The sequence below is a fragment of the Papio anubis genome, chromosome X (genome assembly GCF_008728515.1).
Source record: "Papio anubis isolate 15944 chromosome X, Panubis1.0, whole genome shotgun sequence".
Taxonomy (NCBI): Eukaryota; Metazoa; Chordata; class Mammalia; order Primates; family Cercopithecidae; genus Papio; species Papio anubis.
Window position 1 is genome coordinate 1,211,017 of NC_044996.1, and position 23,172 is coordinate 1,234,188.

The window sequence follows — 23,172 nt, forward strand, 5'->3', positions numbered from 1 at the left end:
CCACTGTGTGCCCAGGATTCTGAACCTCTGGGGCACCCCCTCCTGCCCCGAGTCACCCAGAGTCTCCTGCCCCCTCCCTGTGCCGGCTCCATCGTATCCTCTCCCAAGCCCCATGCCTGGCAGGGCCACGGGGGGAAGCGCCCTAGGGCTGGGCTGGGTGAACCAAGGGCACCGACCCCCCAACCCCCCGGATCATCCCCAGGCCGCAGGGACACATGTGGGGCGGCAAGGGCGGCAGATAAACTAGGGGGATCCAGGCCCCTGAGGACAGCCCTGGCGGGAGGCCACAGGCCTCACAGGGCGGTGAGCTGGAGGCCACCCAGGCAGGCAGGCAGCAGGGAAAGAGATTGGCATGGTCGTGGCCAGCGGCCTCCCCGGGAAGGGCGGGCAAGTAGGAGCAAAAACAAGAGCAGAGCACGGGCCCCTACCCTGCTGGGGCCTATGGTCTGGGGACCCAGCCACACTGAGGGAGACCCAGGAGGACCTGCCAGGCTACTAGGAGATAAAGGGTGCACAGGCCTCCAACCCGCAGGTTATGTCTGGACTGAGTCCAGGGAGGGCAGGGAGGGGCGGTAGCCCAGTTGACTTTCCCTCCCCTAAGCCACACCTCTGCACCCCAACCCTCCCTTCTGCCTCCCGACAGCCCCATCCTCGCTCTCCGAGGCAACTGGGAGGGGACCTGGAGAGGAAACAGAAGCAATGGCCCCTCAGAGCGGGGTTCCCCGAAATCTATGGCCAGGGACTGAGTCTGGCACTCAGACACCATTGGGAACACTGGCCAGGAGTCCCTCGGGTGGATCTGGGAACCTGCTGCAGAAGCTTAGGGGACTGGGCCAGCTCAAGGAAGGGCTCAGGCTGGAAACTGAGCAGGCGGGGCACCCCTGGACCTGGGGCCGAGGAGGACAGGAAGTAGGCAACTATGGAAAGACCCCCCACCACCACCCACCCTCAACTCGGCACACAAAGGCCCAGAGAGGCCCCCAGACATCACTGTGGGGGCAGGGGTGTTTGCAAACATCCGCAGAGGGACCGGGTGTCACAGGCACATGGACAGCTTGCAGGGCCCGGCTGAGGCTAGGACAGAAGCAGGCGGCTGGCAGGAGGTGCCCGGCCAGGGTCCCCAACTGTGCGGGAGGCAGGTGGCACCAGTCCCGGGCAGGATCTCTCAGAAGAGGCACCGTACCCAGCCAGGGCTCCCGGAGACAGGGGTGGTGGGGCCGAGTGTCCCCTCACCCTGTGCCTGGCCCCCAACAAAGGGCGAGCATGTATCCTCCTTGGACACAGTGTCCAGGGAAGGGCACTCCCAAACTGGGATGACCCCTAGGCCAGAGGACCCCCCAGCCCCAGCTGACAGCAGCCGGGTGTCTGGGGAGGCCCCTGGGAGGCAGGGCGGCAGCCAAGAAGAGCACCATCCCTGGACGCACTCTCCAACTGCAACCAGGGCCCGGTCCCCCGAAGGCACCAGCTCTCCCTGAGGGCAGGACCTTGATCCAGAGCAGGAGTGGAGGCCCCCCCGACAGGGGACGGCTGGAGAGGCCCCAGGCTCACAAGCCAGGGAGCGGCGCCTCTGTGCCCGGAAGCCCCTGGGTCCTGCCTGGGCTGCTGGTAGCTGCTGTGGGCCGAGGGGTCTGGAGACCCCAGGGTGCTCTGGGGCAGCCCCTTTGGGACCCTCAATGGAGCCAGTAAGTCTAGGAGGGCGCCGATCTGTCCAGGTGGGTGCATGGGCCGGGACAGGGTCTGGCTGCTGTCGTGACTGTGCCCGTCTGCCGAACAGGCCGCTAGGAGAGCACTCCCTGAGCGAGGGCGCTGGGCAGCCTAGGGAGGGAGGACACCGTCCCCGTCCAGGCCCCCGAGGCCCCCATGGCAGGGAGAGCCAGACCTCCTCACTGTTCTTCCCGGGGGACCAGGCCGGGCACCTTGGCTCAGGGGAGACAGGGTCACAGAGGACAGCCAGCGGGCAGGTGGCCCAGGAGTGTGGGGGTTCAGTGGGCCTGACCGTGTCCTGAGGCACCCCAGGACCCTGTACCCAACACCCTGGGGGAGGGGCTGTCCCCACCTGCCAGAAACACATTCCTCAGGGAAGGCCCGGCAACCTGCTCTCGTCGGGTTCAAGGAGGGCCAGGCGGCTTTGGAAGGGGTCAGGCGCTGTCATCAAGGGTCCCTGCATTGCCCAGAGGCGGCACCGGCCAACAGGAAAAGCACTCATCGCCCACGGAACCTCTGTGACAAATTCAGAGCCACGGAGAGCGTCATCAGGAAGTCACCTGCCAGTCCCAGTGGGAAGGATGGGGCAACCTCCTGGGGCCCCAGTGGAAAGCTCCTTCCGGGACCCACCTGGCACTCCACATCCCACCCCCCAGGCCAGGGACTGCCCCTGGAGCCTGGAGCCCAGTATCCGGCAACCTGACACATCACGGAACAAAGGAGCTGCTCTGCCTTCACCACGATGGCGCGGCACACCCCCTCCCTGCCCCGGCCCCTCTCCTTTCAGGGCTGCATGCCGGGAGGACAGGCCTCCCCTGTCTGCAGAGAGAGGTCACCCCACTTGGGGCAGAGAGGGGGCAGGGGCAGGAATGAGCCCCTGGGAGGAGGGCATTGGAAGTGGGAGGCACATGCCATGCAGCCTGGCATGGGGCACTCATGCCATGCAAAAGGGGCTGTGGTGACCAGAACGGGCTTCCCGCCGGCTCCTGGGGATGTTGGACCAGGGGTCCCCGACCCGGGCTGGGAAAGGCTTCCATGAAGAGCCAGCGAGCACACAGCACAGACCCTGCGGGGCACACTGGGTCTTGGGGGCAGAGTCTCCCTTCTTGGGGTTCTCTGTGATGGGTTTTGCAACCCTTTCAGGATGTCAAAGCACGCCCCGCCCTCAGAAATGCAGACCCCGGCCAGTGTCAGCCCCAGGAGGTGGCCTGCTGCTCCCGCTGACACCAAGGACACGTTCCTGAGGCGGCCCGCTCGGGGTCTCCAGCAGCCCACACAGATCTACAGGCGCCAAGGGCGCTTCTGACTTGCAGCACTCAGGAACAGCCTCCACCCTGAGCGTGGCGCCCTCTCCAGCACGTTCCAGGGTGGACCTGTGAGACCAATAAAAACCACAGCGGAGGTGAGGCGAGTCACTTAGGAGGCCAGGTCATAAAGAGAGTGTGGCCAGGTCTAGGGCGCCCTCTCCTGCTGGTTCGATTGGATTGCAGGTCCGGGGAAAGCCGAGCAGTCCTGGGAGAAGGCCAGGTGGGGAGCAACTGAGGTCTCCTGCCGCAGCCTCCAGAGGGAGAATCATCACGAGGGCTCCCCACCCAGTCAGATAGGATGACTGGGCCCCAGTGGACACCTGACCGCAGCCTGAGAGGGACTCTGAGCCACAGTCCTGGCTCCCCGAGAGCCCTCCCAGAGCCTGTCCCTCAGAACCCTGGGGGGTGAGAGGAGCGCTAGGTGGGGAAGGACCGAAACGTGGAGTCGTCTGTTACCCAGCGGTCGGAACTGGTGCTCAGCGTCCAGGGGGCAAGACACAGCGTGAGCCAGAAGGAAACAAACCGACAAGAGCCCCCAGAAGCCATCAGGAAAGCCTGGAGATTCTGATGACACGAAAACTAAAATCCCCTGTGTGACCAAGCACAACCCGCAAACCGCACAGTCAAGAGACAAGTGATAACATGGGGAAAAAATAGTAGCAAGCGGTGACTAAGGGCTCGCGTCAGTCACACACACACACACAGAGCTGGACACACGGACAAGGCAAAGTGCAAGGACAAGAGAGCAAAAGGGGGCGGAGGAGAGGAAGGGAGAGGGAAGGAAGCGTCTTCTCCACCGGAACGGGACGCAATTCCTTGGGAGTCCGTCTGACCCCAGGGCAAAGGGATGCTGGGTCGCCAGAGCCGCCGAGGAGACTGGAAGTCCCGCCAGGCCTCGGAGCCCAGCAAAGAGGAACCCGGGCGGACAGGTCAAACCCAGCGGCCGGCTCCGGGGGTGGGTGGTGGCGCTGTGGGGAGCCGCCTGAGCAGCATCACCAGCAGCTGGGAACCCTCCCGGTGCGGGAAGGTTGGCGGGTAAGGCGGGTCTTCCCCGGACACACACTGGGCTGGACCCAGCGGTCCCATGGGTGCTGGAACCAGCCCTGCGGGTGTTCCCAGCCAGGCACCCTCCCGCGGGAAGACCGGTTGAAGGGATGGCTCCTGTTGGCACCCACGTCGAGGGAAGCCACCGTCTTCTCTGCGGGGCTCACCTTTCCTACCTCCCCCAGGAGACAGGCCAGGAAGCGCCCCAGCCCACGACCGCCCGCAGCAGAGCAGGATTCCCTCCCCGGCGGCCACCGCTGTCAAGGGACGGGCAAGACTTTGTTACCCCACCGCGCGCCACCGCGGAACGCTGCACACACACCTCCAGACGCCGCTTCCCCCAGGACGCCCGCCCGCCCGCTCTGCCCACCTATCCCTGGACGCTGCCGGGTGGACGGGTGGGGACGGCCCTGCTTCCCCACGACTCCCCAGACGCGCCCCAAAGCACTTTCGGAGCACAGTGGAGTGGGAAGGGCGGGGCGGCCCCTCGACGGCGCCCAGGCGAGAGCGGCTCACGGGGCTTCCCGGGCCCTGATCTCGGGGGACGCCTGTCCGCCTCGTCCCCGGGGGAGGACAGTGACCGCCGGTCTGCACGGGAAGGGGACTCGGCGCATGCCCCGCAGGGCCGGCCCAGGACTGGGAGGCTCGGAAGGCGATGCCGAGGCGGCGGCGGCGGCGGGGTGGGGCGGGGCGGGGCGGGGCGGGGCGTGGAGGGACAGACCTAGTCTCTGCCCGCCGGAGCCCACAGGCGCCTCGCTCCCCACCTCCGCCTCGGTCGCTCCCCGGAGGCTCCAGGCGCCCACAGGAAGCTCCGCCCCGACCCGCCTATCCATCCGCCTCTTCGCCTGTCCTCGCCAATGACCGTGCTCAGATTGCACGGAATTCCCGCCCCTCGCCCTTGGCGGACGCTCCTGCTGCCCAATGGACGACACCCTGTCGCGTGCGCGCTGCTGCGGCCCTGCCGGGCGTGGCGTGGCGTGGCGCGGGTGCGGCGCTCTCTGGCTCCTAAGCGTTCCCGGGAAGAGAGCCGGGGCGCTGGCCGCAGAGTCGTCGGTGCACACGCAACAGTGCCGCCTTGTGTTTTGGGTGCGGACCTGCGCTTCTCTAAGCGTTCCATTCCCGAGAAGGGGCGAGAAACGTCCAGAGGTCGTGGCACCTGCCCGCCGCTGCCGGGCGTCGGCCGTGGGCGCAACTGAAGCACCCCGGGAGCGCGGCGCGACATCCGTGCCCTCCGAGGGCGGCCCGGGTGTCCCCGCGGCTCGCGCGGGAGGGCGCGGCCGTGGGCATTTCCGCGCTTGCGCGGGTTCCAGTCTCTGCGCCCCCGCCCCCATCCCCGGACCGGCTCCTCCCTCTCATGGCCCTGCAGTAGACGCAGCCCCTCCCTCCCGCGGTGCAGCGCGGCCAGGGCTCTGCTCCAGGAGTCATCGAGTCCGCGGAGCGTTATCTCAACGGACCCACGCGCTGCCCTCCGCTGGGGTGGGCCGAGTACCCTCCGCCTCCCGTCCGCGAGATCCATCCCAGCTCTTGGCGGGGGTCCGTGTTTCTTCTCGCTCGTGGCCACGGAACGGTCCACGCTCGCGGAGCCACAGGCTGAGCTTTTCCTGGTGAGGGACAAGGTCGTGGTTTCCCGTGGCTGGTGGCCCTTACGGAAGAGCCTCCTGGGAGCACGAACTTGCAGGGTTTCCTGTCATCGGGTTGCCACGCCCGTCTTGAACGCTCGAGTCCACGCAGAAGTGCAGAAGTGGATGTATAGCTTTATTTGTAATGTTTTCTTCTTCTTCTTCTTCTTCCTTCTTCCTTCTTCCTTCTTCCTTCTTCTTCCTTCTTCTTCCTTCTTCTTCCTTCTTCCTTCTTCCTTCTTCTTCCTTCTTTCTTCCTTCTTCTTCCTTCTTCTTCCTTCTTTCTTCCTTCTTCTTCCTTCTTCCTTCTTCCTCCTTCTTCCTCCTTCCTCCTTCTTCCTCCTCCTTCCTCCTCCTTCCTTCTTCTTCCTCCTTCTTCTTCCTCCTTCTCCTTCTCCTCCTTCTCCTTCTCCTCCTTCTCCTTCTTTCTTCTTCTCCTTCTTTCTTCTTCTTCTTCTTCTTCTTCTTCTCTTTTTTTTTTTTTTGAGGCAGGGTCTCACTCTGTCGCCCAGTCTGGAGTGCAGTGGCGCGATGAGGGCTCATCTACAGCCTTGACCTCTCCACCCCAGCGAGGGCTTCAACCTCCGGCCTCAGCCTTCCATGTAGCTGGGACTACAGGCGCACGCCACCACCACGTCCACCTAATTTTTTACTTTTTGTAGAGATGGGTCTCGCTTTGTCGCTCAGGCTGGTCTGGGATTCCTGGGCTCAGGTGATCCACCTCAGCCTCCCAAAGTGCTGGGATTTGCTGGGATTCTGGGCACTGGGCACTGGCCACCGCACCTGGCCTGATGTGTAGTTTCAGTAGAAACCACCAAAGTCTTCAGGGTGGCCTGTGCATCACTTTACACATATTCAAGCGAATCATTGAGAGGTTTTTGAGGCCGGACGCGGTGGCTCACGCCTGTGATCCCAGCACTTTGGGAGGCCGAGGCTGGTGGATCGTTTGAGGTCAGGAGTTCGAGACCAGCCTGACCAACATAGTGCAACCCCGTCTCTAATAAAATAACACAATTAGTCGGCGTGGTGGCGCCCTCGCCTATAATCCCAACTACTCACAAGGCTGAGGCAGGAGAATCGCTTGAACCCAGGAGGCAGAGGTTGCACTGAGCCAGGATGGCACCATGGCACTCCAGCCTGGGTGATAGAGCAAGATTCTGTCTCAGAAACAAAAACAAAAACAAAAAAACGGTTTTTGAAACAACTTGAAGCAAGTTATCCCATGTATAAAGTAGTATAAAGTTATTCATACTATTCTTCTGTGCAATCACCCACATAGTTAAACAATTTAAGGCCCATAATCTGGCCGGGCGCGGTGTCTCACGCCTGTAATCCCAGCGCTTTCTGAGGCTGAGGCGGGTGGATCACGAGGTCAGGAGTTCGAGACCAAACTGGCCAATATGGTGAAACCTCGTTTCTACTAAAAATACAAAAATTAGCTGGGTGTGGTGGCATGTGCCTGTCGTCCCAGCTACTCGGGAGGCTGAGGTAGAAGAATCACTTGAACCCAGGAGGCGGAGGTTGCAGCAAGCCGAGATTGCACCACTGCACTCTAGCCTGGGTGACACAGTGAGACTCCGTCTCAAACAAAAAAAAAAAAAAAAAAAAAAAAAAACCATTGTGCTACACATTTTGTAGTGATTTTTTTTAAGCTTTTTAATAATTTCAACTTCTTTGTTTTTGAGATAGAGTCTCACTCTGTCACCCAGGCTAGAGTGCAGTGGCACAATCTCGGCTCACTGCAACATTCACCTCCTGGGTTTAAGCAGTTCTCCCACCTCAGCCTACCGAGTAGCTGGGACTAAAGGTACACGCCACCATGCCCTTTACGTGGGCCGAGATAGCGGCATTGCACTCCAGCCTGGGCAACAAGAGCCAAACTCCGTCTCAGAAAGAAAAAAAAAGGACAGTGGAGTCCTAGATGGTGAGGGTAGCAATGGAGAAACCCACTTCAATTTCTTTGTGCCAACGGTTCATGGAAGGATTCCCATGGGAAGGTCAGGAGGGAGAGGAGCCAACAGGTGGAACTCCGCCAGTTCCCCTGTCCTCACCGTGTAGGGCTGCAAGATTGCTTGGTGCCTGTCTGGGCTCCAGGGCCCCCACCCGCCCCTGCAGGCTTGTGTGCGGATCAGCAAGAGGCACTCCGCTCTCCAGGCAGGTAGTCAGCTGGAGGCGAGGACACGGGAGGGATTTCAGCCCTCTCACTCCCCAGGAAGGTGTCCTTGTGCAGAGAACAGCCTGCACGACCTTCTAGGGCATGCAGGATTAGACTGTATCCTCCCTCTGCCCAAAGTGGCTACGGAAAGTTCATTTTAACACCCACTAGAGAGTGAGGAGACTGTAGGTGGAATTTCTTTTTTGTTTTTCTTTTTTTTCCGAGACAGAGGAGTCTTGCTCTGTGGTCCCAGGCTGGAGTACAGTGGTGTGATCTTGGCTCATTGCAACCTCTGCCTCCGGGGTTCAAGCAATTCTCCTGCCTCAGCCCTCCGAGTAGCTGAGATTACAGGCATGCGCCACCCTGCCCAGCTACTTTTTTGTATTTTTAGTAGAGACGGGGTTTCACCACGTTGGCCAGGCTGGTCTCCAACTCCTGACCTCAACTGATCCACCCACCTCAGCCTCCCAAAGTACTGGGATTATAGGTGTGAGCCACTGCACCCGCCCTGTAGGCAGAATTTTTTTTTTTTTTTTTTTTTTTTTTTTTTTTTCTGATGTTTTTTTTTTTTGTAGGCCAGGCTAGAGTGCAGTGGCATGATCTCAGCTCACTGCAACCTCTGTCTCCGGGGCTCAAGCAATTCTTCTGCCTCAGCCTCCTGAGTAGCTGGAATTACAGTTGTGTGCCACCACACCCGGCTTATTTTTGTAGTTTTAGTAGAGACGGGGTTTCACCATGTTGGCCAGGCTGGTCTCGAACTTCTGACCTCAGGTAATCCGCCCGCCTCGCCCTCCTAAAGTGCTGGGATTACAGGCGTGAGCCACCGCGCCTGGCCATACATGACTTTTTTTGAGACAGACTCTTGCTCTGTTGCCCGGGCTGGAGTGCAGTGGTGCGATCTCAGCTCACTGCAATCTCTGCCTCCTGAGCTCAAGCGATCCTCCCACCTAAGCTGGGATTAGAATGTGCTGCCACGCCTGCCTAATTTTTAATTTTTTTTTTCTTTGATACAGAGTCTTGCTTTGTTGCCCAGGCTGGAGTGCAATGGCACGGTCTTGGCTCACTGCAACCTCTGCCTCCCAGGTTCAAGTGATTCTCTGCCTGAGTCTCCGGAGCAGCTGGGATTACATGCCCCCGCCACCATGCCTGGCTAATTTTTGTATTTTTAGTAGAGACGAGGTTACACCATGTTGGCCAGGCTAGTCTCAAACCGCTGACCTCGTGATCCGCCCACCTTGGCCTCCCAGAGTGCTGGGATTACAGGCGTGAGCCACTGCGCGTGGCCAATTTTTAATTTTTGTAGAGGCAGTTTTTCCCCATGTTGTCCAGGCTGGTCTCAAACTCCTGGGCTCAAGTGATCCGCCCACCTCCGCCCCTCAAAGTGCTGGGATTACAGGTGTGAGCCACCGCGCCCCGCCGCAATCCCTGACTTGTATTGCCCCAGTGGTGTTACAGCCTGGAACCCAGTTACAGACGTAAGTCACCGCCGGGATCCAGAGTCCCATGATGGAAAGGGAGGCTACCTTCCCCTGGGAAGGACCCTGCACTGTTGCTGCAAGTGCACCCCAGAAATCGTCCCAAGCTTTTCTCAAAAGGGACCTGAAGTCATTTGTAAAAGCGACATATCATCCTGGAAAACAGGTGCGCTCAAGCAGGATTCCCTCCTGTCCTTCCTGTCAAAGGACGGGAAGTTATCCCACCGCGCCCCACCTGCAGATGGTGGACAGACACCTACAGACGCCACTTCCCCCAGGACGCCCGCCCGCTCTGCGCACCTCTCCCTGGATGCTGCTCCGTGGGCAGGTTGGGGCAGCCCTGCTTCCCCACGACCCCTAGACGGGCCCCGAGGCACTCTGCGCACAGTGGAGTGGGAAGGGCGAGGCGAGGTAGTGCCCAGGCGAGAGCGGCTCATGGGAGGCGGCGCCCGAGACGCAGTTGGCCAGGACGGTGCGGGTCAGGGTGGGCGGAGCGGGGCCAGTGATGCCCCCGGGTCTCCCAGGCCATGAATCTCTGTGGAGACTTCTCCTCGACCTCTTCCCCGCGGCAATGTGCGAATCCTGGGTCTCCAGGAAACGGGGATACGGGGCATGGCTCCCAGCAAGGCCTGGTCCAGCTTCTCCGGTAGGGGAATGGGTCTCCCGCTCCGGCCTCCCGGGTTGACAAAGGAACGCGGGCCCAGGTCCCTATATGGCGCTTCACTGCCGGGGCCTCTAGCCTAGAAGGAGGCACGGAGCGCATGTCCGGGACCCGCGCAAGCTCGGGGACACTCTCGCGGTCGCCGGGAGGCCCACCCAGGGTGCTTTCCTTTTTCCCCTCTCAGAAATATACGTCTGTCACAGTTAAGAGCAAAGCCTAGGGCAAGAGTTCTACGCCCAAGATGGCCAACCGGAAGCGGGCTTCTCGCGACCATGTGGCGAAGCCCCATTCGTCAGCTGGCCGCCCGCGGCCCCGGTACCCGGCCACCTCTCTGATCTGCGCATAAGCTGGGCTACGCCTGGGCGCAGGCGCTAAGAGCGGCTGCGTCTATGGTCATGACGTCTGACAGAGCGTCCACCCGCCTTCGCCAGGACTCTATGGTTCTTACGCGCGCAGAGAGACCGCCTATATAAGGCATGCGCAGGCGTGAGAGCGCCTCTTTCCCTTCGGCGCGGTGAGTAAGCGCGGTTGTAGTCTCTTGCAGTGCCATTGCTGGTTCTCACCCCGTTTAGGTCTGTTCTCGTCTTCCGTTCCGACTCTCTCTCTCTCTCGTTGCAGCCACTGAAGATCCTGGTGTCGCCATGGGCCGCCGCCCCGCCCGTTGGTGAGTCTTGACTCGGTGTACTTTCACTGCTGGGAAACGGGAGGGGAAAGAAGTGCCTGTGGCCGCTGAAAACAGCTGTGGGGTGGAGCGTCCCCCGTGCGGCGGCCCTGTCTTGGGAACTGATCCTATGTTTTACATCTCCCAGTTCTTTTTTAGTCTTCAATATTACTGTTTGTTCCTTCGTTCCCGTGTCGGTGTGGAAGCGACTGTTCCCTCATATATCTCTCCCTGTGTCCTGCAAGCTCACCGCATTTTCGGACGCTCGATGCTCTCTTGGGGCCTTTGTGTGCGTTCTCTGTCTTATTTCCGGGCGACGTGCCGCCTGCCTCGTCGGACTTGAAGGGCAGTCCGGGAAAAACGGGTGCGGCCGCCTCCTGTGTCCTACAGGGGGCGCCAGACGCCTTTCCACTGGACTCGGAGGTGGATTTAGTGCCACGTGCCCGAAAGTCTTAAATTGGGTGATCTGAGCTGTGCAGTGATAATGCGGCGATTTTGTAGTATGCAGTGTCTTGAAGAGATAATTTTTAACCAGGAAAGTTTGTTGCGAAGTGTTTATAGGAAGCGTAAGAGAAAGTAACGGAAGATGGTGGCGGTTGTGTTTCTAGTTTTGGGTGTCCTGTGTGTTGCAGCAGCCAAGTGTTGCTTTGTAGTTTATTTCCCCGAATGCAAACGGTTTAGAAGTGGACGTGCATTCCCCACCCTTTTCCCGTCCCTCTTTTGGGTTGTTCCTTGAGGGGCAAAGTCCCTGTTGGGCTTTATGTGAACCTCACCTAACCTGTGTTTTTTCACTCCCCTGCAGTTACCGGTATTGTAAGAACAAGCCGTACCCAAAGTCTCGCTTCTGCCGAGGTGTCCCTGGTAAGTAGTGGAAGGGCCCCTGCACTGGCTTGGCTCTACTGACTCAGCGTCCGTCTGTGACACCCCCTGCACACTTGCCCAATCCTTTTTTAGATGCCAAGATTCGCATCTTTGACCTGGGGCGGAAGAAGGCAAAAGTGGATGAGTTTCCGCTCTGTGGCCACATGGTGTCAGATGAATATGAGCAGCTGTCCTCTGAAGGTAAGGCAGGATTCTTTGTTCGTCACCCCCAGTCCTTCCTCTTTGCTCCCTCAACCCCATCCATGTACACTGCAGTGGAATTGGGAGTTAATGAAACATAAGCTTTTTTACAAAACCCAGCCAACACATTTCCCCTGAGCTGGAGAAGGTCGTGGTGAATGTTTCTCTACTATCGTATTTCACTTTGGTGCTTTCTTTCCCCCTACCTAGCCCTGGAGGCTGCCCGAATTTGTGCCAATAAGTACATGGTAAAAAGTTGTGGCAAGGATGGCTTCCATATCCGGGTGCGGCTCCACCCCTTCCACGTCATCCGCATCAACAAGATGTTGTCCTGTGCTGGGGCTGACAGGTGAGCTTGGTCTGGGCCTTTTAAGGCAGTTTTCCCGTAACTTGGAGTCTCTACGTTATTAGGCTTGCATTAATTCGACGGAGCATAGACGTACTTGGCCCCAGTGACTCAGCCACTATGGCTACTAGTAAAGCCAGGACACAGCTGGCAAGTGATTTTCAGTGGCCACTCAGGACCCTTTCCTACGTACTGTTGCGGATACAAAGCAAGCATGAGTAAGTCTTACTTAGCAAGTAAGCTGTTTCCCACAGGTGAGGGGAAACACTTGTGATGGGAGTAGCTTTTCTTTTAGCTTGATGACAACCATCTTGCCAGCAAGCAGGTAGTTGAAGCTAGTAGAGGAGCCCAGTGGTGCCTTGCAGGACGCCTCCATGGTTCTTGAGATGCTCTGCAGCCAATTAAGCCGACTGAGTTCCTTTCCTCATGGGGGCCCAGTGTGCAATGACTGCAAACAGCAGCTTCCTTGGTAGTGTATGCAGCCTGTTTGTTGTATGGGTTGCTCTAAGGGACCTTGGAGACAGGCCTTTACGATGGACATTCATGTTTCTAACTTTGCATTACCCCAATGTAGGCTCCAAACGGGCATGCGAGGTGCTTTTGGAAAGCCCCAGGGCACTGTGGCCAGGGTTCACATTGGCCAAGTTATCATGTCCATCCGCACCAAGCTGCAGAACAAGGAGCATGTGATTGAGGCCCTGCGCAGGGCCAAGTTCAAGTTTCCTGGCCGCCAGAAGGTACGTATGCTGCAGCCCCCTTCTCCCACCTTTCTTTGCCCCAGGCCTTCTGACTCATTTCTTTCCATTGCTCCCTAGATCCACATCTCAAAGAAGTGGGGCTTCACCAAGTTCAATGCTGATGAATTTGAAGACATGGTGGCTGAAAAGCGGCTCATCCCAGATGGCTGTGGGGTCAAGTACATCCCCAATCGTGGTCCTCTGGACAAATGGCGGGCCCTGCACTCATGAGGGCTTCCAATATGCTGCCCCCACTTAATACTCACCAATAAATTCTACTTCCTGTCCACCTATGTTTTTGTATTTACATTCTTGAGGGAGAAGGAACTTCCTTTGGGAACCTTTGGGTCATTGCCCTTTCATTTCAGAAACAGGTTGACAGCTCAGCCCTGCTCATGAGGCAGCAAACCCTGCAAAGGGCTAGGACTGGTGGCCTTATGTCAGTTGTCTACTCTGGAGCTTGACTTGGACCTCCCCAGGTCCTAGGCAGTAGGTTGAAAAGCATTGAAGTGCTTTTCATGAAGCACAGCTGCAGCAAAGCCTTGCAATCCCAGGCTGGAGTCAGTCTACGGTTGTGTTGCTTATTACAACACATGGGAACCAAGAGGGGCTTGTGGGCTAGAGGCTGACCAGCAGTGCCCCTGACCAGCATCAGCATTTATTTAGCAAGGGTAGGTGTGCATCGCATTGGGCGTGGTCTCACCCATCTGGTTTAGCCAGTCCTCCTTGGTGGGAATCATTCTGGGATTTGCACTTTTCCTATCTCTAGCAATCTCCTGAGCCCCATGCACTAACCTCTCTGAGAGCCTGCATTCCCAGGGCCCTCACCACCTGACCAAAGGTCTGGGCTAACCTTTGGTCCTTTGTAACAAAAAGACCTCAGAACAGGCACGTGTGGCATGGTTTGACCTGGGAATCCCAGATGTCTGACCTGAACTATCGCTAGATAGAACAGCGCTAGCTTTTGGGGGAGTAGCAAAAATGAGAGGCGTGCTAGGTGGGTGGCCTGAGCATCTGTATCCAGGGACAGGACTCCAAAGGCTTTTGGTCCCAGAGCTGGAATATGTTGGCCCCAGCCTGTGGCTCCCAAGAGGCCTCTGGTCTTTTGTAATCTCAATTTATAGCCATTTGGAAGGTTTTTAATTACCTTTATTTTATTTTGCCAAACATACCTGGGAATACCTTTTATTTATTTATTTTTTACCTTGGGGTGATGGTTCCAAACCATAAATGTGATTATAGTTAACACATGGCCTTTCTATCATCCCAGTCAGTGTTTTTCCTGAGCGCTGTTCTTTGGAGAGGAGGATGCAAGGGAGGGGTCTGGCACGCTGCTGGCATTTTGCTGTGTCCTGCAGCCCCTTTCCCGGGGCACCTGGGTTCACACAACTTTTTAGGTTACGTAACTGGTGCAGATTTTCTGTGTGCAGATGTTGGCCTTGACCAGCGTTGGCTGGACTTTACCAGGCATGCAAAAGCCTGTGCCAACACAGACGACAGCACCCAAGTGGTGCGAGCATGACTGCTCAGCAGTTATAACAGGCCTGACTGCATTGTTCACCGGATTACAATGAGCCGAAATATGTCTTGGTGTTTCCTGGTTCCAGAGAAGGAGTTTGATGTAGTGGCTTAACCACCCTCCTTGTAGCTATTGGGGCTTAATGGTTTCCTGGTGATTGTTACCAATCCACAATAAAGATGGCCCATTGGCATATCTGCTGCACAAGTGTCATATCTCACCAATCTGGATTTTTGTTCTCAGTAACTTTCCTTTTTGTCATACAACATCTTGATTCCTCTTTCTGAGCCCTCCCTTCCCCTCCCCCAACCCAGAGCCCACTTTGTCTCCACTCCTGATACTACACTACCTGGCAGGTGGCATGAGTCCAGCCTCGGGGCCCCTGGCTTCCACTCCTAATCTAGGCACAAGCCCAACCAAAGAAGAAGAGCCAAATCAAACAAAAGGCAGGTGGGGGTGGACTGCAGTCACAGGGCAACTGTAGTTGAAGCCCCCCAGCCCCAGGGCTGGATGGACGGGGGAGGCTGGGGTTTAAGTCCCAAAAGGCAGCAGGCCACGGGGGGTGGGGGGGGCTCAGGCGGCAGGGCACAGTTGAGGGGACAGGAGTGACAGCAGCAACAGAACAGTAAGGCTGAGAGGCTGGACACTGTGCGCCTGGCTCAACTTCAGCTCCACCTCCACGGGGTAGTGGTCACTGATGTTGAGGGCCTGGGAATGGGTGGTGGGGCAGTGTCAGTGCCCGGGGCCGAGGGGCTTCCCTGTGACCCTGCTCCTGCCCTCCCTCCTTGTGCCAGCCCCATCCCTTCACCTCCTCCTCGGTGAGCTGGAAGGTCGTGGGGAAGTCAAAGGCGGCCGCAGTGTGCAGCAGGCTCCGGCAGCGCTCCCCATGCAGCACAATGCGGTCATAGGCACAGTGGGTACTGGCCCGCACTGTGGTGTCCTCCCCGTCGGCAATCACCCAGTGGAAGCCTGGCTCAGTTCGCAGCTCCAGCTTGTCCAGGCGCTTTTTGGTCAGTGAAGCGCAGTCAGCATTGAAGTCCCCAAGCAGGATCACATCCTAGAGACACAGCAGCCATCGGGCTGGCCGCTGGGCCACCCTATTCTTGTCCCTCCTGTACAAACTGCCCGGGCCTACCTTGCTCTGCCAATGCTGGGAGACCTCCAGAAACACATCGTAGAGGGCGTTCAGCTCCTTCTCTACGGCCTTAGGAGTGGTGTGCAGCGGGACCAACACCAGGCTGGGAAGGACTGCAAGGCCCAGGGACCGAGGGCTGCCATGCACTCCTGGCCCTTCTCCCCCAGCCCCTCTGGGTGAGGAAGCCCCCAGTGGAGCCAGCAAGAACCCCCCTTCTGCTCCCACATACCAAGCCCACCCTTCTTCCCTCCCTACCATCGCTGGGCAAAGAGAACTGGGCCACAAATGGCTCCCGGGCAAAGACATCATCCTCGTCGTCGTACACGTAGGAACTCAGGACCTGTGTTTTGTGTGACCTGGGAGGACCAAGGGATGGGCAGCAGTGGGCCCACATCACCGATTTTGGCTTGCAAGTGCCAAACGGCACTCAGGGAGGGGCCCTCCACTAACAGCGGCAATGTGGGCACAGCCCTCCCAACCTGTCTCTAGAACTTTAAAACATCAGACATAATTCATATGCCATAAAATTCACCTGCTTCAAGTATACAACATGGTTTTTTTGTACATTCATAAGTCTGTGCAACTATTGCTACAATCAATTTTAAAACATTGGTATCCATTACCCCTAATCAAAATATAACATCCATTACCAGTTACTCTCCGTTCTCTCCTCCTGCCAGCCCCTGTGACCATTAATCTGTTCTCTATCTTGCGCATTTGCCTATTCTGGATATTTCATATTTTGAGACGGAGTCTCACTCGCCCAGGCTGGAGTGCAGTGGCCGGATCTCAGCTCACTGCGAGCTCCGTCTCCTGGGTTTACGCCATTCTCCTGCCTCAGCCTCCCAAGTGGCTGGCACTACAGGTGCCCGCCACCTCACCTGGCTAGTTTTTTGTATTTTTTAGTAGAGACGGGGTTTCACCGGGTTAGCCAGGATGGTCTTGATCTCCTCACCTCGTGATCCACCTGTCTCGGCCTCCCAAAGTGCTAGGATTACAGGCTTGAGCCACCGCACCCGGCCTTTCTTTTTATTTTTGTTTTTGAGACATGGTCTCGCTCTGTTGCCCAGGCTGGAGTGCAGTGGCACAATCATAGCTCACTGCAGCCTTGAACTCCTGGGTTCAAGTGATCCTGCTGCTTCAGCCTCCCAAAGCACTGGCATTACAGGCATGAGCCACTGTATCCTGCCTACCCAGTTATTTTGGAGCAAATACCAGATGTCATATAATTTTATTTACATAGAGAATCAGTTCTCCTTCCCTGCAGCCTCCCTTGCCCTCTGGATCCTGATTCCAAAGGGCTCCCTGCCAGCCTGTCCTCCCAGGGACTTAGAAGATCGGGTCTACCCAAGGCCCATAAGTGGTCCCCACGGAGCCTCTTCCCAGGAGCTGCAGCCCTTGCTGGCCACTTTCATAGAGGGGGTCAGCCACACCCTGAGCCCCAGCAGGAGAGCTCCCACAGGAGAGAGGAGGAGGGACCCCACATCTGTGCTTAGAGAAGGAAGGCCTCTTGCTCTATGGACACTCTGGCGGGGGTCGAGGATGGGAAGAGTCCAGAATAAAAGGTGTTGAGAAGAAAAAGTATGCTAAGCAGGTGAGGCTGTCCCAGGATGGGGGGCCTGTGGCCCCGGGGACTAACGAGCCTACTTCACATTAGGGCCAAGGACTGCGCCCGCCCCCTCCCCACCCCCTGCCCTGCTGCACCACCAGCTCCGTGCTCACCGATAGAAATATACGTATGTCTCCACGTAGGTGCTGCGCCCCAGCTGGGGGCTGCTCAGGGTGCTGTAAGGCCCAGAGGCATCAAATCTGCCAAGAAAAGGGGAGGCAGAGTCAGGGCCTCAAGGCTCTGGGTGCGCCCCTGATTAGACTCACAGAGCCTTGCTCACCGATTGAGTTCTCGAAGCAGGAGGGGGATGGCGCTGCCGGAAGAGTCCACCACCTCCTGCAGCACCATGATGTCACAGCGAGCCAGGATCTGCAGGACACCAGGAAGGCCAGCCTGACTCAGTGCCAGCTGCCCTGAGAGGAGGCAGTGGGCCCAGGGAACTGGCACTGTTGTGGCCAAGAGTGTTAAGGCTTGCTGGCTGCAGCCCACAGAAGCAGTGGGACTGGAAAGGCCCCAGGAGAAGACTCATCCCACCCACACGTCACCTGTTTCACAGAGGAGGAGACTGAGGCCAGCAGCAGGCAAGTGCCTGTGCTGCATCTCCGTGCCACATCTCTTCCTGTCCCCTCTTCTCTAGAACATACTCCTGGTCAGGCAGGGCTGGGGGCTTTGGGTCATGGTGTTTAGGGGCACAGCTTCCCTGAAGTGATGAACTTACCCGAACTAAGGTGTCCATCACCTGCTCCCTGGCCACCTTGGCCAGCGTCAGCCGCTGGGCGTTGAAGGCGCAGATGCGAAAGGCCTGGGCCCCATTGACCAGGATGAGGAAGAGGAGTGCAGTTGGATAGTGCATGACTGCGTGTGGCTGCCGGGGACCCCCCAGGAATCCAGGCTGCCCCAGGGTATGCTCTCACTGGGCTCAGTTCTGGCTCTGGGAGGGCTGAAATATGGAACAGAGAAAGTGGCACTAGCTGCTGCCCAGCACCAGCCTCCCAGACCTGCCAACCCGCAGGTTCCCCGCCCTTCTCCGTGGCCACCTGTTGACTCTCCATGTATGGCTTGACAGCATTCTTTTCACTTAAAAATTGTTTTTGAGGCCGGGCGCGGTGGCTTAAGCCTGTAATCCCAACACTTTGGGAGGCCGAGATGGGTGGATCACGAGGTCAGGAGATCGATCAAGGTGGCTAACATCCTGGCTAACATGGTGAAACCCCGTCTCCACTAAAAAATACAAAAAAACTAGCCGGGCGAGGTGGCGGGTGTCTGTAGTTTCAGCTACTCAGGAGGCTGAGGCAGGAGAATGGCATGAACCTGGGAGGCGGAGCTTGCAGTGAGCTGAGATCATGCTACTGCACTCCGGCCTGAGCGACAGAGCGAGACTCTGTCTAAAAAAAAAAAAAAAAAAATTGTTTTTGAGGTCGGGTGCGGTGGCTCAGGTCTGTAATCCCAGCACTTTGGGAGGCCGAAGCGGGCAGATCCCTGAGGTCAGGAGTTCGAGACCACCGTGGCCAACATGGCGAAACTCTGTCTCTACTAAAAATATAAACATTAGCCAGGTGTGGTGGCAGGTGCCTGCAATCCCAGCTACATAGGAGGCTGAGGCAGGAGAATAGCTAGAACCTGGGAGGCGGAGGTTGCAGTGAAGCGAGATCATACCACTGCACTCCAGCCTGGGCGACAGAGTGAGACTCCATCTCAAAAAAAAAAAAAATTGTTTTTGAGACAGAGTCTCGCTCTGTCAAGATGAAGCCAAGATCGCGCCACTGCACTTCAGCCTGGGCAACAATAAGACTCCGTCTCAAAAAAAAAGTGAAATCCTACAGTATTTGTATTTTTGTGACAGGCTCATTTCACTATCCTCAAGGGCCATTCATGTTGGAGCATATGTCAGAATTTCTTTGCTTTTCATGGCTGAATCATATTCCTTTTTTTTTTTTTTTTTTTTTTGAGATGGAGTTTCGCTTTTGTTGCCCAGGCTGGAGTGCAATGGCACGATCTCAGCTTACTGCAACCTCCGCCTCCCAGGTTCAAGCGATTCTCCTGCCTCAGGCTCCCAAACAGCTGGGACTACGGGCATGCTCCACCACGCCCAGCTAATTTCGTATTTTTAGTAGAGACGGGTTTTCTCCATGTTTGTCAGGCTGGTCTCGAACTCCTGATCTCAGGTAAGCTGCCCACCTTGGCCTCCCAAAGTGCTGGGATTACAGGTGTGAGCGGCCGTGCCCTGCTGGTTTTTTGTTTTTTGTTTTTTTTTTAGAGAGAGAGACAAGGTCTCACTATGTTGCCCAGGCTGGTCTTGAACTCCTATGCTCAAGCAATTCTCCTGCCTCAGCCTCCTAAAGTGCAGGGATTGCAGAAATGAGCCCTGGTGCCCCAGCCTCATGCATCTCTTGACCTCGTGATCTGCCCGCCTTGGCCTCCCAAAGTACTGGGATTACAGGTGTGAGCCACAGCGCCCAGCCCCTGCTTTCAGTTCTTTTGGGTATATACCCAGAAGTGGAATTGCTGGATCATATGGTAGTTCTATTTTTAATTTTCTGAGGAACTGTCACATTGGTCTCCATGGTGACTGCACCATTTTACATTCTCACCAACAGTGCACAAGCGGTCAAGCTTATTCTTTTATTGTTTATTTATTGGAGACAAGGTCTTGCTCTGTCACCCAGACTGGAGTGCAATGGTGCCATCACGGCTCACTGCAGCCTCCTGAATTCTATGTTTCCCAGGCTGGTCTCAAACTCCTGGGCTCAAGTGATCTTCCTATCTCAGCCTCTCAAAGTGCTGGGATTTTTTTTTTTTTTTTTTTTTGAGACAGAGTCTCACTCTGTCGCCCACACTGGAGAGCAGTGGCGTGATCTTGGCTCACTGCAACCTCTGCCTCCCGGGTTCAAGCAACTCCTTGCCTCAGCCTCCTGAGTAGCTGAGATTACAGGCGCCTGCCACCATGCCCAGCTAATTTTTGTATTTTTTAGTAGAGACGGAGTTTCACCATCTTGGCCAGGATGGTCTGGAACTCTTGACCTCAGGTGATCAGCTGGCCTTGGCCTCCCAAAGTGCTGGGATTACAGGTGTGAGCCACTGCGCCCAGCCAGTGCTGGGATATTACAGGCCTGAGCCACTGAGCCTGGCCTAGTCTATATTTTTTTTTTTGAGATGGAGTCTTGCTCTGTCACCAGGCTGGAGTGCAGTGGCGTGATCTCGGCTCACTGCAACCTCCGCCTCCCAGGTTCAAGCAATTCTCCTGCCTCAGCCTCCTGAGTAGTTGAGATTACAGGCATGAGCCACAGTGCCCGGCCCACTTTCTTTTTTTTTTTTTTTTTTTTTTAGATAGTCTCATTCTGTTGCTCAGGCTGGAGGGCAGTGATGTGATCTCAGCTCACTGCAACCTCCACCTTTCAGGCTCCAGTGATGCTCTCACCTCAGCCTTCCGAGTAGCTGGGACTACAGGTACATGCTGCCACACCAAGCTGATTTTTTTTTTTCTTTTTTTGAGATGCAGTCTCACTCTATCTCCCACGCTGGAGTTCAGTGGCTCAATCTCAGCTCACTGCAACCTCCGTCTCCTAGGTTCAAGTGATTCTCCTGCCTCAGCCTCCCGAGTGGCTAGGATTATAGGCGCATGCCACCACACCCGGCTAATTTTTGTACTTTTAGTAGAGACAGGTTTCGCCATGTTGGCCAGGCTGGTCTCGGACTCCTGACCTCAAGTGATCCTCCCACCTCAGCCTCCCAAAGTGCTGGAATTACAGGTGTGAGCCACCACACCCGGCCACTAAGCTAATTTTTAAAATTTGTTTGGAGAGATGAGGTTTCACCATGTTGTTCCAAGAAACCCCAGTGCTTTTCACCTCCATTAGTAACTACAGGAACATCTTCGTTCATCTCTGTCTCCCCACTTGTGAGACGTTCTCTTTTTTTTTTTGGGGCGGAGTCTCTGTCGCCCAGGCTGGAGTGCGGTGGCGCGATCTCGGCTCACGAGCTCCGCTCAATTCCGCCATTCTCCTGCCTCAGCCTCCCGAGTAGCTGGGACTGCCAGAGGCGCCCACAGCAGCGCCGGCTAATTTTGTATTTATTTTTAGTGAGGCGGGGTTTCACGTGGTCTCGATCTCCTGACACCTTGTGATCCGCCCATGTAGCCTCCCAAAGTGCTGGGATTACAGGCGTGAGCCACCGCGCCCGGCCACGTTCTCTTTAAGATAAACTCCTGGCAGTGAATTGCTGGGTACAAAGGCGTGTGTATTTAAAAAGATCTCAGATATGGCCAAATCATCCCCGTTGCAACCTGTGATGGGGACTCTTTCACATGCCCCTGCCACCACTGGGGAGCCCTTTGTGTTTATCTCACCAGCTGGAGCCCCCCGCCCCCAGTTTATCTTTGTCTCACACTCACCTGACCTTGCAGGGCTCAGCCCCTTGCTCCAAGCCCTGTCCATGTGGCTTTTGCATCCCGAGGCATGAGTTCCTCTGCTTTGTCTGCCTGCTTTTCTCCGTCAACCTGTCACCTTCCCTTTGGGCTCACTTCCTGCCTCTCTGAGGCTCTGCCTGTCTCTGTCTCACTTTCCCTCTCGTCTCTGGTTTCCCTTCTCTGTCTCTCTGTTGTGGTGTCTCTCTCCTGGCTGGGTTTGATGTCTGTTTCTCCCTGACCACCTGCTCTGTCACTCACGCTAGTTTGAGTTCCCTGCCCTGGTGCCTATTCTGGGATATACGTGGGCATGTGGGCAGCCCTGGGCTGGCACAGGCAGCCTTAGAGGCTCTGGCGTCAGGGACCCCCATGAGGGCTACCAGTAAGAACCAGAGAGAGCGACTGTTCCTGGCGTCAGCCCCAAACCCTGGCAGTCAACATCAGCCTTGGTTGGAGCCCTAGGCTTCCCTCTCCCTCCCAAGCCCTCTCCAGGCAGAAGGCAACTTCCTCCCTTATTCCGTCTCCCCAGGGGACTCCCATACCTGCTCAGACCAGCTTGTCACCAAGTCTGCCTCATCCTTAAGTGGATCGCGATACCCCAGAAGAGCAGCTCCTGCCTGAATAGGGCTAGCAGGGGAAAAAAAAGAGGAAGAGGCCGTGTTCCTGAGCCACCCAGCCAGGAAGGACCTGACCGGGCCGGACGCCCCACCCTTGCCGACAGGCAGGCCCGCCCCGTCTCCGCCCCGCCGCTGACAAGGAGGGCGAGCACCAGGCCTGGGAACTGCTGACCTGCCCGCCCACCTTCCCACCCAGACCCCGCCTTCCCGGGCCAGCGGGACGTGACAGACCTGTGAGTCACTCAAGCCTGGCAGGCCAGCTGTCTCCGTGGCTGAGCAGCAGGAGTCCCTTAATGAGCACTTACCTGTGCCAAGGGCCCGGGGCAAGGAGGAGCTGGTGCCTGAGTGAGACCCCGAGATTCGCTCGCCGGGCCGGTCGCTCAGCCCCTGGTCCGGGTCCCCAGTCAGCAGCTGCTGGGAAAGGCGCAGGAGCTGGAAGTCATGCCCAATGCCGCGAGACCGGGCACCCCAAGGGCATAAGTCTTCTGTCCCTGTTCTCGGGTTCTGAGTCCCAGTGTGGCTGCACACTTCTGAGTTAGAGGTGTTTGATGCAACTGCTCTGGAGACCCAAAGTGAGGGACAGTCCGCACATGATCTGGCCACAGTTGTGAAGTCAAGGGAGGACTGAGGATCTGCCCCAGAGAGAAGGAGACCCAGGGAGCTACCAGTCCAACGTCCTAGGGGTCCTGCAGTGATGCTGTTGGGACAACTGAGGTGCTCGGACAGAGTCTGAGCAGGCGGTGGGGCTGAATCCACTCAGCTTCTCATGGGATGGTTGCAGCTAATGGATTTAACGTGGTGATAGAAGGCTGGACAAATTTTAAAAAATCAATAAATTGGCCGGGCGCGGTGGCTCAAGCCTGTAATCCCAGCACTTTGGGAGGCCGAGACGGGTGGATCACGAGGTCAGGAGATCGAGACCATCCTGGCTAGCCGTGGTGAAACCCCATCTCTACTAAAAAATACAAAAACTAGCCAGGCCCGAGGTGGTAGCCTGTAGTCCCAGCTACTAGGGTGGCTGAGGCAGAAGGAAGAATGGCGTGAACCAGGGCCGGAGGCTTGCAGTGAGCTGAGATCCGGCCACTGCCCTCCAGCCCTGGGTGACAGAGCGAGACTCCG

At 57.1% G+C, this 23,172-nt stretch overlaps 3 protein-coding genes and 1 non-coding gene across 8 annotated transcripts; 3 read left to right on the top strand and 1 right to left on the bottom strand.

Moving 5' to 3' along the window:
- Positions 1 to 3,829: 3,829 nt before the first annotated feature.
- LOC116271999 (translation initiation factor IF-2-like) lies at positions 3,830 to 4,943 on the top strand. Its single transcript, XM_031660791.1, has 2 exons — positions 3,830 to 4,046; positions 4,241 to 4,943. Exons 1-2 carry the CDS (start codon positions 3,859 to 3,861, stop codon positions 4,914 to 4,916), a joined length of 864 nt encoding a protein of 287 aa, XP_031516651.1. The 5' UTR covers positions 3,830 to 3,858; the 3' UTR covers positions 4,917 to 4,943.
- Positions 4,944 to 9,555: 4,612 nt separating this feature from the next.
- RPL10 (ribosomal protein L10) lies at positions 9,556 to 13,064 on the top strand. Of its 2 annotated transcripts, XM_021932396.2 has the most exons (7): positions 9,556 to 10,479; positions 10,584 to 10,629; positions 11,429 to 11,487; positions 11,581 to 11,688; positions 11,899 to 12,037; positions 12,609 to 12,771; positions 12,850 to 13,064. In XM_021932396.2, exons 2-7 carry the CDS (start codon positions 10,607 to 10,609, stop codon positions 13,000 to 13,002), a joined length of 645 nt encoding a protein of 214 aa, XP_021788088.1. In that variant the 5' UTR covers positions 9,556 to 10,479; positions 10,584 to 10,606; the 3' UTR covers positions 13,003 to 13,064. The 2 variants fall into 2 exon arrangements, with proteins under 2 accessions (XP_021788088.1, NP_001162273.1); NM_001168802.1 differs by lacking the exon at positions 9,556 to 10,479 and having other exon boundaries at positions 10,607 to 10,629; positions 12,850 to 13,002.
- On the top strand, positions 12,426 to 12,560 carry LOC116272239. The gene has a single exon (XR_004180959.1). It is a non-coding gene; the product is annotated as a small nucleolar RNA SNORA70 (small nucleolar RNA).
- An 834-nt stretch (positions 13,065 to 13,898) lies between the features above and the next one.
- DNASE1L1 (deoxyribonuclease 1 like 1) lies at positions 13,899 to 22,895 on the bottom strand. Of its 4 annotated transcripts, XM_031660411.1 has the most exons (9): positions 22,359 to 22,895; positions 21,979 to 22,063; positions 17,753 to 17,974; positions 17,315 to 17,403; positions 17,148 to 17,234; positions 15,681 to 15,781; positions 15,426 to 15,538; positions 15,099 to 15,347; positions 13,899 to 14,998 (listed from the first exon to the last, which is right to left on the bottom strand). In XM_031660411.1, the coding sequence occupies exons 3-9, from the start codon at positions 17,885 to 17,887 to the stop codon at positions 14,864 to 14,866; spliced, it is 909 nt and encodes a 302-aa protein (XP_031516271.1). In that variant the 5' UTR covers positions 17,888 to 17,974; positions 21,979 to 22,063; positions 22,359 to 22,895; the 3' UTR covers positions 13,899 to 14,863. The 4 variants fall into 4 exon arrangements, with proteins under 4 accessions (XP_031516271.1, XP_009196800.1, XP_009196802.1 ...); XM_009198536.4 differs by lacking the exon at positions 22,359 to 22,895 and having other exon boundaries at positions 21,979 to 22,160; XM_009198538.4 differs by lacking the exon at positions 22,359 to 22,895 and having other exon boundaries at positions 21,425 to 22,160.
- Between the last annotated feature and the right edge of the window lie 277 nt (positions 22,896 to 23,172).

Bases quoted from the DNA above. Each gene is read 5' to 3' on its own strand.
- LOC116271999 (XM_031660791.1), top strand. From the start codon at position 3,859: ATGCTGGGTCGCCAGAGCCGCCGAGGAGACTGGAAGTCCCGCCAGGCC. The intron at 4,047-4,240 runs GTAAGGCGGGTC...TACCTCCCCCAG, and splicing joins CGGTGCGGGAAGGTTGGCGG to GAGACAGGCCAGGAAGCGCC.
- DNASE1L1 (XM_031660411.1), bottom strand. From the start codon at position 17,887: ATGCACTATCCAACTGCACTCCTCTTCCTCATCCTGGTCAATGGGGCC. The intron at 17,235-17,314 runs GTGAGCAAGGCT...TTTTCTTGGCAG, and splicing joins CTGCTTCGAGAACTCAATCG to ATTTGATGCCTCTGGGCCTT. The intron at 14,999-15,098 runs GTGAAGGGATGG...ACCCATTCCCAG, and splicing joins TCCAGCTCACCGAGGAGGAG to GCCCTCAACATCAGTGACCA.
- RPL10 (XM_021932396.2), top strand. From the start codon at position 10,607: ATGGGCCGCCGCCCCGCCCGTTG. The intron at 11,488-11,580 runs GTAAGTAGTGGA...ATCCTTTTTTAG, and splicing joins CTTCTGCCGAGGTGTCCCTG to ATGCCAAGATTCGCATCTTT. The intron at 12,772-12,849 runs GTACGTATGCTG...ATTGCTCCCTAG, and splicing joins AGTTTCCTGGCCGCCAGAAG to ATCCACATCTCAAAGAAGTG.